Raw genomic sequence first — 11,965 nt, forward strand, 5'->3', positions numbered from 1 at the left:
CACCGCAGCCGCTGCCCAGAGCGCCTAAGGGCCGACCTTGAAAACTAACGTGGCGGGTTGGAGCGATGGGGATGGAGGGGCAGGATTGATGTCCGTTCGCTGAAGGGGAGTTAAGCGTCTGTGTGATAGAGGGAAAACTGTGTTATAAATAGGCGCTGCTTCTTTAGGGCTTTTCAGTGCCTCAAGAGCCGTTTGACCTGAGTATGGATGTGAGTGTAATGGACAATGCCTATTATTTAATAATGCATGAATGGACATGCTTATTCTGCAGTAATCTCGTTTTGTCCTTGTTTAGGCTGATCTGGTTCCAAACTAAGCAAAAAGATGTTGTGAATAGCCCTGGCTTTTTTTTTTTTTTTTTTTTTTTTTAATATGAAAGCTTGTGGAAGCATCTAGTTGCCCTGGTATAAATCAGTGGATTCCCTTTAAGGTTTCTCGTGGCGTGATCAACAGCAGCGTTCACTCTCCTGTTACTGCCCAGGTCACCACTGAAGCAGTCTGTTCCCTGATGCCCAGTTTATCAAAGTGAGACCAAATCCTCCTGGGTCCTAAATCCTGTCAGGTTCGCAAGTTGTGGCTAGAACCTTGTTTTGATACCAGTAGGTGTATTTAATACCTCTAAACACATTTAATTGTCTTTAATTTCCACCTCTCTCCTTTTTCTTTGCAGGCCATGATTAAAATCCTACAATGCCGTTTTGAGTGGGTGAAGTGAAGGGGGGAGAAGGGGGATTAAAAAATGCCCAGGCAAACAGCAGTGACGATTACTTTGGCGACCCTCCTGGGTGTTGCAGTGGGGGGCCTGGTTTTGTGGAAAGCAACCCAGCGTCGGAAAGGAAAAGCGTGCTGTAGCAGTCATCGAGAGGAAGCAGTTGTAAACTCAGGTGATGAGAAACTGATTAAGGCAGAGGATAAGGAGGTGCTTTCCTTCTTCAGATCCCCCACCTTTTCCTGGGTAGAGAGGACCCTTGGTGCAGACATAGTGATAGTTTCAGAGCAGGAGGAATGGGATCGTGTTGAACCTTTGCTGAAGAAGGAGCTGGAGAAGTGGCCAGTGCTTGGAGTTGATTGTGAGTGGGTGAGTGATCAAGAAGCGCCTCTCCTTTAGATTGCAAATTGCAATGGGAAGTCATCTGGGTATGAGCGATTCCTTTGCTTGAACAGATACAACAGGAGTGACTATTGAAACTGCCTGTGTGATTATCTGTCATGACAGCAGTGAAGTAGCTGCTAATTTTGATGATTTTCACATTTAAGTGTGCTGACTTTAAGTTTTTAATTCACTAGTTCTAGTCATTTGCTGAACTCCTGTGATAAATCAACTGTGCCAAATGTAGTGATAATTGTATGGCTAAATACAGCATTATGTGTTTTGTATAATACCTCTTTAAAATGTGATTTACTAGAAGTAGCTTGGGTTTGCACTGTTTTAAATCCAGCTGCATACTTAAGAAAATATTTCTTAAGAAGAATAAACCCAAAAAGGAGGATAATACTGATAGATAGATATAACTCACTGGGACTACCAGAAAGCAAAGTTTGTCTTCCACTTGTACATTTGCCTGTGTGAACTGTCAAAACAGGCTTTGAGTCATTTATAAAGCCTGACTTTGCTATTATTTTGGCTGGAAATTTATTCACTTCATAGTCATTAGTATAAGCCACAATTTGCCATAAACGTTTAGGTAGTGGGTGGCTTTGTGCTGATGTGGATTAAGAAATGTGTCTGATTTCTTCCATCAGCTCAGCTATGAGGGGGAAGGGTGAAAGGGGGAAAGTTTCTTTTGTAGGAGTGTGGCAAGAAATAGCCGGGGGACAGTAATACTGTGAAATAGATCACATAATTTGCAGTAAAATTTAGAGGCCTAACAATACTGACTGTATAAACTGATAGGTATTTCCTGTCTTCAGTGGCCTCTTTTGCAATTTGTTCCAGCTCCGGTATTGCTAATAATACTATAACCCAGACTCTGATTTTTGTCTTTATTTCAGGTATCTGTGGAAGGAAAAGCAAATCCTGTATCCCTCCTACAGATGGCTTCTTCCAGTGGCCTCTGCATTCTTGTTCGGTTGCCCAGGCTTGTTGCCAATGGACAGACTATCCCGAAGACCCTGGTGGACATCATGGCAGATAGTGCTGTGTTGAAAGTTGGGGTAGGATGCTGGGAAGATGCTTGCAAGTTACTTCATGATTATAGTCTTCCAGTCAAAGGGAGTGTGGATCTCCGATATTTAGCCATGAGACAGCGGTGAGTGTCTGAAGACAGAGGCAGCTCTGTTTGAGGCATCATTTGGGTTGGAAATATTTTAAAAGTCATTTGCATATGCTGAATGATACAAGGCAGGTAGTTTTGGAGTTCTCAGCCTGATTTTAGAGCATGAGCATTGACAGCTGCAACCGAAGAACATGTCATGCTTCTGTTCTACGGTCTTAATGGAAGTGAAATCTTCGTGAAGAGTTCGTATGCTAATTGTGTCTGTTAGTTTTCTCATGCAATACCTGTATGGACTTTTCTGTGTATCATGCTTCAGCTTCTAAGAATTCCAGGCACAGTGATGTAACACAGTGAGAGTGATCACCATGTGATACACTGTCTGGAAGTATGGGGTAAATGTGCCAGGGGCGCATTAAGTGGAACTATTGAATTACAGGATTTCTGGAAAAATGACTAAAATACACCATCTCTAATTTTCTCTTCTAATAACAATGCTTCCATTAAAAGGTTAAAATTACGATGCCATTTTCTCATCCTTCATTATTCCTAAAATACAATGTTTTATTTGGGTATATTCTTCACATACAGTATATGTATGCCTAGGTATGTTGTTAGTGGTCTGGGGCATGGGTTTGTTGACCTGACAATGCCTTTTTATTAATGAGGATGGACTAATTGTCTCCAGTGGCCAGGATTTCTCTGAGTTATTCCTGGCTCTCATGCATCCCTGCAGCAGGGGCTCCATCACTCTGTGATAGACCTCTTTAGTTTAGAAGTGGGTAGTTCAGCGTCAAACATCAAACACTTCAGCCTTAAATGTTATCAACTCCCAGCCTTGCCTGTTTTGCATATTGCAGGCACTAGATAATTACTAAATCTAGAAAGGACAATTTGGCAGAGGGGAGGGAGTGGGACTGTAAAGCTGACAAGCAGCTGTGTGCTGTTGGAGTGGGAGTCATGCATCGTGTCCATTGTGTTCTGACAGGTTCAGGGTGTGTGAGGCCGTCCAAATTTTCCTGGATGTATAGTTTCATTTTTAATATGTTTGTTTCACTTTCTTTGTTAAACTAAAGGAAGGATCTACTTCACAACTGCCTTAGCCTTAAGTCTTTAGCTGAAAAAATCCTGAACTGCCCGCTTGACAAGTCTCCTCATGTGCGTTGCAGCAACTGGGAGGCAGAAGAACTGACACAAGATCAGGTGTGTCTTCCACTTCAACTTAGTGTTTTGGGAGGAAAAGCAACCTTCTTAGTAGAGAAGAGACATTACCATAGGGAGATCTGAGCCTTCTTTGAGTTCTGCCTCAGAACCTTATGTGTGACTGTGGTCTGAAGTTAATTTCAGACTCTGTGCCTGCATTTCCCTCCTTTTCCATCAAGGTAATTTTCTGCTGTTCTCCCTGGATTCTTGGCCCTTGTTTTCCTGAAAGATCTATAAGGCAAGAACCCTTGAAGAAGTGTTCGTGCAACCCAAACCTCACTTTTTTGTTATTTTCTTTCCTCCAATCTATAGCAGTCAGTGCAATATTAAAGAGAGACCATCTTTGGACCATTATGTTTTCCCTGATTGCTCACTTTCTTTACAGTCATGCTGTGGATGTCTACAAAATCAGTGACCGGTAGAGGGAGTGACAGGATAAATAACCACACTGAGTATTTGTAGACAGTGTATCTAAAGGGAGCTTTTTTTGTAGTTAGGGAGGTCTTGGTGGGGTGGGAGGATGTTTAAGGCCTGGCTGACCAGAATTTTTTTAAGCCCCTTGTGGTTCCCGAGGGCACCCATGCATATTTTAAGCCTGACTGACCCTAAAAACCTGGAGTGGGGTGATGTTATGAAAGTGTCATGTAACTGCCAGAACCTTGCGTGAACTTCAAAAGAAAAGAAATCCAACTTTTGGCTTTACAGTCCCTAGTGTTAAAGACTGATAACGTAGTGTTTGAGTGTTTGCTGTTTGTCAGTACTTTGATGCCTATGCTTTCTGCAGGTTCTCTATGCTGCTAGGGATGCCCAGGTCTCGGTGGCTCTGTTCCTCCATTTGCTGGGATTCGCCAGCCTCCCTCCTACATCTGAAGGTGAAAGCTCTGTCACTGCTTGGGAAAAAGCACTGGGTAAATGCCGGGGCTTGGTGGATATCCCATTTAGAGGAAGAAGGAGTGGCAGCACAGGAGAGGAGAAGGGTGGAGAGGGACGTTCCCCTCAGAAAACAAAGAATCGGAAATCTTCAGTGAATGGCCATCCCTCTGGCAGTCAGCAAGCGAGAGATCCGCGGAGGCACAAGCGAAAGCCTCTGGGCATGGGATATTCTGCACGGTAAGATTATGAGCACGTTTTACTCCTTGTGCTGCAGATGGAAAACTTTGAATGGTGCCTTATGCTTTGCTCATGAAACCAAGTGGATAATAGGAGCTAGGAAAGGAAACGCAGGACCCAATGGTCATGGGAACCAGACCCTGTTTATGTTTTCCCCATTTCCCTCTAGGTGGTATTGAAAGCTGGGGCAGCGCTTGGATCTGTACCCGGTCGTGAGCAGGTTGTCTTCAGCTTTGCCCTTCCTTCTCCTATGGAGGAGCATTAGCTGGAGAGCAGAGTCCCAGCAGGAGGCGGTTGGCTGTCTGAGTGGCATTTACTGCTCAAACAGCTGTGCCCTGTCTCCTGCAGGGAGAAGGTGGCAACTGCACAGTTTGTCCTGTCAGCAGGATCTGCCTTGTGGACCGCTGTTGGTACTGTGCTGCCCCAGGTCACTGTGGCCACAGAGATGTCAGGGTACTGAGCAGAGCTGAAACCTATAGTTAGGAGGGGTGAGACGTGTAATGTGAATTGCCAGAGGGCACAGGAAGGAACAGTCTTTCGCAGCATCAAAGCACTGCGCTTCTGTGTTGGCCTGGGAGGGAGAGGAGGGAACGGTACTACTTTGGCCTTGCAGAGGCAGCTGTTGCTGGATTCAGGATCCCTGTCCCACAGGTGATTTTTGTGGAGCAAATCCTGAATTCTTATGGCCTTTTGCTAGTGAAAACTCAGTTGTTTTAAATTAAAACAAGTTGGAGAAGTCTCTTTAAGCTTAATGTAGTGGAGTACATGGAGAGCTAGTGTGTTTGGGTTTGCTTGGGTGCAATTTAATAAAATTGATCACAGGGATGTAGGAAATAAAATTGTCTGTAGTTACCATTTGGAAAGAAAAAACATCGTTTTAGTGTTTGTTTTCTCCTTTTCAAGCTTTTGGATTGGCAATGAAGGCATTTTAATGCAGTCAATAATATTGATTTCATTAGCAATCATTAACGATATTGTGTTGTACGCAGCAAGTCTCTTCAGATTTTTATTTTGTTTCTGTTGGAGCCTGTGTCATACAAAACAGAAGGACTGCACCTCATGGGAGGATTAAAATTTAAACAAAATTGCATTCTGAGCTAAACTGAGCTCTGCCCATGGTTAGTTGTTGAGAGATCTGTAGACTCACTGTTCTTTACAGTATCTCCAGCTGTCTGGCCGTGGTCTGTAATAAGACAGGATGTGATTTCAAAAGTCCTCTTCCACTCTTCCTTTTTGTGAGCCTGTTTAGTTTTAATGTTTTCATTTAGAGTTGGGAAGTACTCAAATTATCATGGTGATTGAACCGAACTGCTGATGCTCAGTGGAAGGAGATCTCCTGTATCGTTATTGTTCTGTTGCATTTTTTTCCCCTGTGGACCTCAGAAGAAATCCTTTTGTCAGATTACATAGCCTGTGAATCAACCTTTTTAGCTGGTAGAGCACTGCTGAGTACTTATTTATATGATCTTGCTGGAAAGAAAGGAAACTTTTCCACAGTGTATTGTGACATGTCCGTATCCCTGGCCAGTTCCTCCCAGGTGGTCCCTGAGCGCAGGCTGCTCTGCTCTTCAGTTTTGTTTGAAGGAGGTTGGCAGAGTAAAGAAATGTTTTCTGCAACACAGAGCCCTTCCACACACTGCCACAAACCACCAGAGACCGCTCAAGCAGGACTTTTCACCACTGACTAAGGTTAGGTGCATGTGTTTCAGAGGGCCTCAGCTCAGCTTTGTTATTCCCATGGACTCAGGTGTTTGGGTTCCCAGTGCTACAGGAGGTTTTTTGCATATTTCTCGTGGATGAATTAAGTCATTGCTGTTCACACCAAGGTTCAGAAAAGTCAACTTAATAAAACATTAAAATACGGGCTTAGGCAGCTGATCCTTGAAATTGCCTTGCCTGTAAGTTGACACTCTCTTTTAGCTTGCTTTTAGCTCATTGTTCTTAACTTAAATTCTCATTTGTTTTCTAATGTGTTTTTTTTTTTTTAAATATGCTGTCATCATTGATGGCATCTGTTGAACTGGGATTCAGAGTTACAATTCTATTGGCAGCAGGAGAGCAAAGTTACCTTACAGTCAGTTGGTGAACCCCAGGTAAGTTTTTAGATGTTCTGCATCTCTTCGCAGCAGCCTGTGCCGCGCTCAGCAGCCTTAAGTGTGTGTTTAGGAGCACTCCTGTGATTTGGAGGCGGCTGCATGAATTGCAGTGTGGAACGCATGGCTATAGAGAGCTCTGTTTTTTGGCATGCTATTATAGTTGCTCTAATGCTGCCCTTGTTTCCTAGAAAATCTCCATTGTATGACAACTGCTTCCTGCATGCACCAGATGGACAGCCCCTGTGCACTTGTGATCGCAAGAAGGCCCAGTGGTATCTGGACAAGGGGATTGGTGGTGAGCATACCGCTTTGCCTATAGGTGTTTGAAGTACATCGCTTTTTGGTTTCTTGCCTTGTTTCTTAGGTAACTGGGCGTGATTTTTTTGTATCTTTTCTTACTGAAAGTACTGTTGGGGATACACTTGGAAAACTCCTGTGTTTTAGCATTGTTATTTTAGCTTTCAAACACAAATTGGTCTTGAATATTCTCTGTTTGCCTTTACCCTTTCAGAGCTAGTTAGCACAGACCCATTTGTTGTGAAGCTGCGGTTCGAGCCTTCAGGACGTCCCGAGTCTCAAGTTGATTATTATCTGACAGTCAAAGAGAACCTGTGTGTTGTATGTGGCAAGCGAGAGTCCTATATCCGGTAAGTCGTTTAGTGGGATAAGAGAAAAACACATTTTTTTAAAACGGGACTGAGGTCTGCATCTAGTTTGGCATCTGGAAGCTTGGGTAGTGGCCTGAAACATCATGCTTGTTCACAACCTGGATTGGGTTATTATTATTTGAGTGCTCTGTAGTCATTTTTGTCTGAGTAAATTTGACACTGAACAGGCCAGCTTTCCCTCTTCTTAAAGAGGCAGAGGAGGTATCTGTTCTTGGAGGGAGCAGTGCCAATGGAACATGTATGTGCTGCAGTTTGAATGACAGGGGGCAGCAGTATGCCAACACACACAGTTCTGATGGCATCCCCTTCTGAAAATAGCTGTACTGTTCCTTGCACTACTTAATCATAATATTTTTGAAAGGTTTAGGTGAGCCTGAAGCCCATGAGGTCACAAAGGGTGAGATTTTTGTCTTTGCAGCTGCTACTGTTTAGCTGAGAGGTATGCTTCTCATAGTACATTGCTTTTTTTTTTTTTTTTTTACAGTATAAATCACTTTTTTTAATTGAAAGTGGTGAATTTTTGGAAGGGGGGGGGAAGAGGAATGCAGAAAACCTGTAGAGAGAAGTACGAATAAAAAGTTGCGGAAACTATTGCTGCACTGAGGGTCCTGACCCTGGTGATCTTTTTTTCCTGGACTTTTAGTATTAGTTGGCCCTTTGAGGGCCAGGAAGAGGAGGAACTGGGGAATAGCAACCCCAGAAAAATATAATGAGGTGGCTGGTTTGTCTTCCTTAGGAAGAATATTGTTCCTCATGAATACCGAAGACACTTCCCCATCCAGATGAAGGACCACAACTCCCATGACGTGCTCTTGCTCTGCACATCCTGCCATGCCATCTCCAATTACTATGACAACCATCTCAAGCAGCAGCTGGCTGAGGAGTTTGGTGCCCCCATCGGCTCTGAGGAAGGTGTACGTCTTCTGGAGGACCCTCTGCGCAGGCAAGTGCGCTCAGGGGCCCGAGCCCTGCTGAATGCAGACAGCCTGCCTGACCCCCGAAGGGCAGAACTTCTGCAAAGCATCAAGGACTTCTTTAACACAGAGGCAGTCACCCCAGAGATGCTCCAGGAAGCAGCTGGTCTGGAAACCAGGTATAACAAGCCCATCAGTAGATGTTTAACGTTTTAGTAATTTATGTTGGCACATAAGTTCGACAAAAAGTTGTCTACACACAGAGCCTTGGGTAAATATTACTGCAGCAAAATAAAAAAATCCAGCAGGATTTGCAGAGCTGAGGATCACATATGCGGACATCCCGCCCATCACCCCCAAAGCTTTTTAATGAAAATAAGACAAAACTCGTTGCTGGTCTCCTTGAGATATTGCTGTATCTTCCCTAAAACAATGGTGTCGAGTTAAGGAGTGTCTGAATTTGAGACTACTAGGAGTTGATCTGCACAGGAAAAATGAGCCTCTAAGAGCATAACTTTATTACTTGTATAAGCCTGCAGAGTCTGGATTTATAGTAATTTGATACATTTAACTAGAAAGCAAGAATAGGAAGAAGATAATTGTTTGTGCTAAGGCTCTAAGCAGACAAGTGCACTCTGCATTTCTTACTGTGTTTTTGTTTACCCCCTTCTCCCCTCAACCCAGCAGTGGTTTGTGATCTGCAGCTCTGGTTTCTTCCTCTCTTTCCCTTTCGTTTCCAGCAATCTCCTTCTGTTCTTGTTCTCCATCTTCCCCTCCGCAGTTTTATACCTTTGGAAGGTCAGATCACAGAAGGAGACTGAAAGACAATCATATCAGAAGTCTCCTCTCTTCCTCTTTCTCAAAGCCTCCCCAAATATCTTTTCTTAACTAGTATCTGGTCTCTGCATGAAGTCAGTATTTTCACCGTTGTTTGTAATGTGCCAATGTTATAACTCAGAACCTATCCAGGCAGGGAATTAAGTGGCGGGATCAGGGCTCTGGAATGTCATATGGTTCTTGCCTTGAGAAATTTGCAGTCTGTCTCCTGAGGAGCTCGTAATGAACCTTGAGAGCTTTGTTTAGTATTGCTGTAAAAGAAGAACACTTTCTCAGTTCAAAGAAACCAGCTTCCCAGTGTAACTGTGTTTCAGAAAGCAGTCTGGCATGGAAGCAAAGCTTAAAACTCTCCCTCCTGGTTAGCTTACCATGTGTCTGTAATTAGATTCTGCAGCTGCAAGTATCTTCAGTGTCTTGCTGTTCATTGTAGACAGGTCTAGATTCTGACAGTGAGCTTGTGTGAAAATAAACTCTGCTTGTGTCCTGGCAGGATCTGCAATGAGAGCTACATGCCACATGGACTGAAGGTGGTGCAGTGTTTTGCTAAAGGAGGCCTGCGCTCCCTTATGCAGTTGGAGAGACGCTGGCGGCAGCATTTCTTGGACAGCATGCAGCCCAAGCACCTCCCAGAGCAATGGTCAGTGGACCATAACCACATGAAACTGATCAGAAAGTACGGGGAGGATCTTCAGATTGAGCTGTCGTGAAACTAACTTCCTGGACTCTAGATAGTGTCTGATGGACATATGTAACTGAAGGTGGAAGGACTGATTTTATCTCTATGTCTCCACTAACACCTGGGCCTGGGTTTGCAAACAGGAGGCGGTGGATCTGCAAGATTTAGCATTTTATAGAGTTAAATCTCTTGAATCCGACTTGAATTTTCAGGTGTGTCCTGGTTTAACCCCAGCCAGCAACTAGGACCATGCAGCTGCTTGCTCACTCCCCCCAGCTGGGATGGGAGAGAGAATCAGAAGGGTAAAAGTGAGGAGGAAAAAAAGCCTCGTGGTTTGAGATAAAGGTGGTTTAATACGTAGAGCAAAAGCCATGCACACAAGCAAAGCAAAACGAGGAATTCGTTCGCTGCCTTCTTTGCTTCTGTCTTCACTGTTCGGGCCAGTCCTTGTGAGACCCAGACTTTGCAGGTAACAGAGAAAGTCTGGGCAAAGCAAGACTATCCCTTGGTTGACAAGGAGCACGTTAAAGATCAGTTAGATAAATTGGATATACATAAATCCATGGGGCCTGCTGGGATGCACCCTCCAGTGCTGAGGGAGCTGGGGGAGGTCATTGCTGGGCCTCTCTCCATTATCTTTGAAAGGTCCTGGAGGACAGGTGAGGTGCCTGAGGACTGGAGGATAGCCAATGTCACTCCAGTCTTCAAAAAGGGCAGGAAGGATGACCCGGGAAACTACAGGCCGGTCAGCCTCACCTCCATCCCTGGGAAGATGATGGAGCAGCTTGTTCTGGGAGTCATCTCAAAGCACCTGGATGAAAAGAAGATTATCAGAAGTAGTCAACATGGATTCACCAAGGGGAAGTCATGTCTGACTAATCTGATAGCCTTCTATGACAAAGTAACTAGATGGGTGGATGAGGGGAGGGCAGTGGATGTTGTCTACCTTGACTTTGGCAAGGCTTTCGACACTGTCTCCCACATCATCCTCACAGGAAAGCTTAGGAAGTGTGGCTTAGATGAATGGACAGTGAGGTGGATTGAGAACTGGCTTACAGATAGAGCTCAGAGGGTTGTGGTTAGTGGCGCAGAGTCTAGTTGGAGGTTAGTAACAAGTGGTGTCCCTCAGGGGTCAGTACTGGGCCCAGTTTTGTTCAACATATTCATCAATGATCTGGATGAAGGGATAGAGTGTACCATCAGCAAGTTTGCTGATGACACAAAACTGGGAGGAGTGGCTGACACGCCAGAAGGCTGTGCTGCCTTACAGCGTGACCTCGCCAGGCTGGAGAGTTGGGCAGAAAGAAACCTTATGAAGTTCAACAAGGGTAAGTGTAGGGTACTGCACCTGGGGAGGAATAACCCCATGCACCAGTACAGGTTGGGGGCTGACCTCCTGGAGAGCAGCTCTGTGGAGAGGGACCTGGGAGTCCTGGTGGACAACAGGATGACCATGAGCCAGCAATGTGCCCTGGCGGCCAAGAAGGCGAATGGCATCCTGGGGTGCATCAAGAAGAGTGTGGCCAGCAGGTCGAGGGAGGTCATCCTCCCCCTCTACTCTGCCCTGGTGAGACCGCATCTGGAGTACTGTGTCCAGTTCTGGGCTCCCCAGTTCAAGAAAGACAGGGAACTGCTGGAGAGGGTCCAGCAAAGGGCAACAAAGATGATTAGGGGACTGGAGCACCTTTCTTATGAGGAAAGGCTGAGGGACTTGGGTCTCTTTAGTCTAGAGAAAAGAAGATTGAGGGGGGATCTTATTAATACATACAAATACTTAATGGGAGGATGCCAGGGGGATGGGAGTAGTCTTTTTTCAGTGGCGCCCAGTGATAGGACGAGGGGTAATGGGCATAAACTTGAACATAGGAAGTTCCATCTTAACATGAGAAGGAACTTCTTTACTTTGAGGGTAGTGGAGCACTGGAACAGGCTGCCCAGAGAGGTTGTGGAGTCTTACACTCTGGAGGCGGTCAAAACCCGCCTGGACGCTGTCCTGTGTAACGTGCTGTAGGTGACCCTGCTCTGGCAGGAGGGTTGGACTAGATGATCTCCAGAGGTCCCTTCCAACCCTAACAATTCTGTGAATTCTGTGAATGTGTGTTCAGCCATCTCCAGGAGAGCAGGGCTCCATCACACGTAACAGTTACTTGGGAAGACAAATGCCATCACTCTGAACATTCCCCCCTTCCTCCTTCTTCCCCCAGCTTTATATACTGAGCGTGACATCCTATGGTATGGAATAGCCCTT

The 11,965-nt window shown here is 45.0% G+C and overlaps 1 protein-coding gene across 1 annotated transcript; it reads left to right on the forward strand.

Moving 5' to 3' along the window:
• Positions 1–739: 739 nt before the first annotated feature.
• Positions 740–9,748, forward strand: EXD2 (exonuclease 3'-5' domain containing 2). The gene is made up of 8 exons (XM_009883492.1): positions 740–1,078; positions 1,993–2,249; positions 3,290–3,416; positions 4,201–4,526; positions 6,811–6,917; positions 7,134–7,269; positions 8,027–8,383; positions 9,532–9,748. The coding sequence occupies exons 1-8, from the start codon at positions 740–742 to the stop codon at positions 9,746–9,748; spliced, it is 1,866 nt and encodes a 621-aa protein (XP_009881794.1).
• The last annotated feature ends 2,217 nt before the right edge of the window (positions 9,749–11,965 follow it).

This window comes from Charadrius vociferus, unplaced genomic scaffold, assembly GCF_000708025.1.
Source record: "Charadrius vociferus isolate BGI_N301 unplaced genomic scaffold, ASM70802v2 scaffold34, whole genome shotgun sequence".
NCBI lineage: Eukaryota > Metazoa > Chordata > Aves > Charadriiformes > Charadriidae > Charadrius > Charadrius vociferus.

Excerpts from the sequence above, each read along its gene's own strand:
- EXD2 (XM_009883492.1), top strand. The coding sequence starts at position 740 with ATGCCCAGGCAAACAGCAGTGACGATTACTTTGGCGACCCTCCTGGGT. Across the intron at positions 1,079-1,992 it reads TTGGAGTTGATTGTGAGTGG|GTATCTGTGGAAGGAAAAGC; the intron begins GTGAGTGATCAA and ends TCTTTATTTCAG. Across the intron at positions 7,270-8,026 it reads AAGCGAGAGTCCTATATCCG|GAAGAATATTGTTCCTCATG; the intron begins GTAAGTCGTTTA and ends TGTCTTCCTTAG.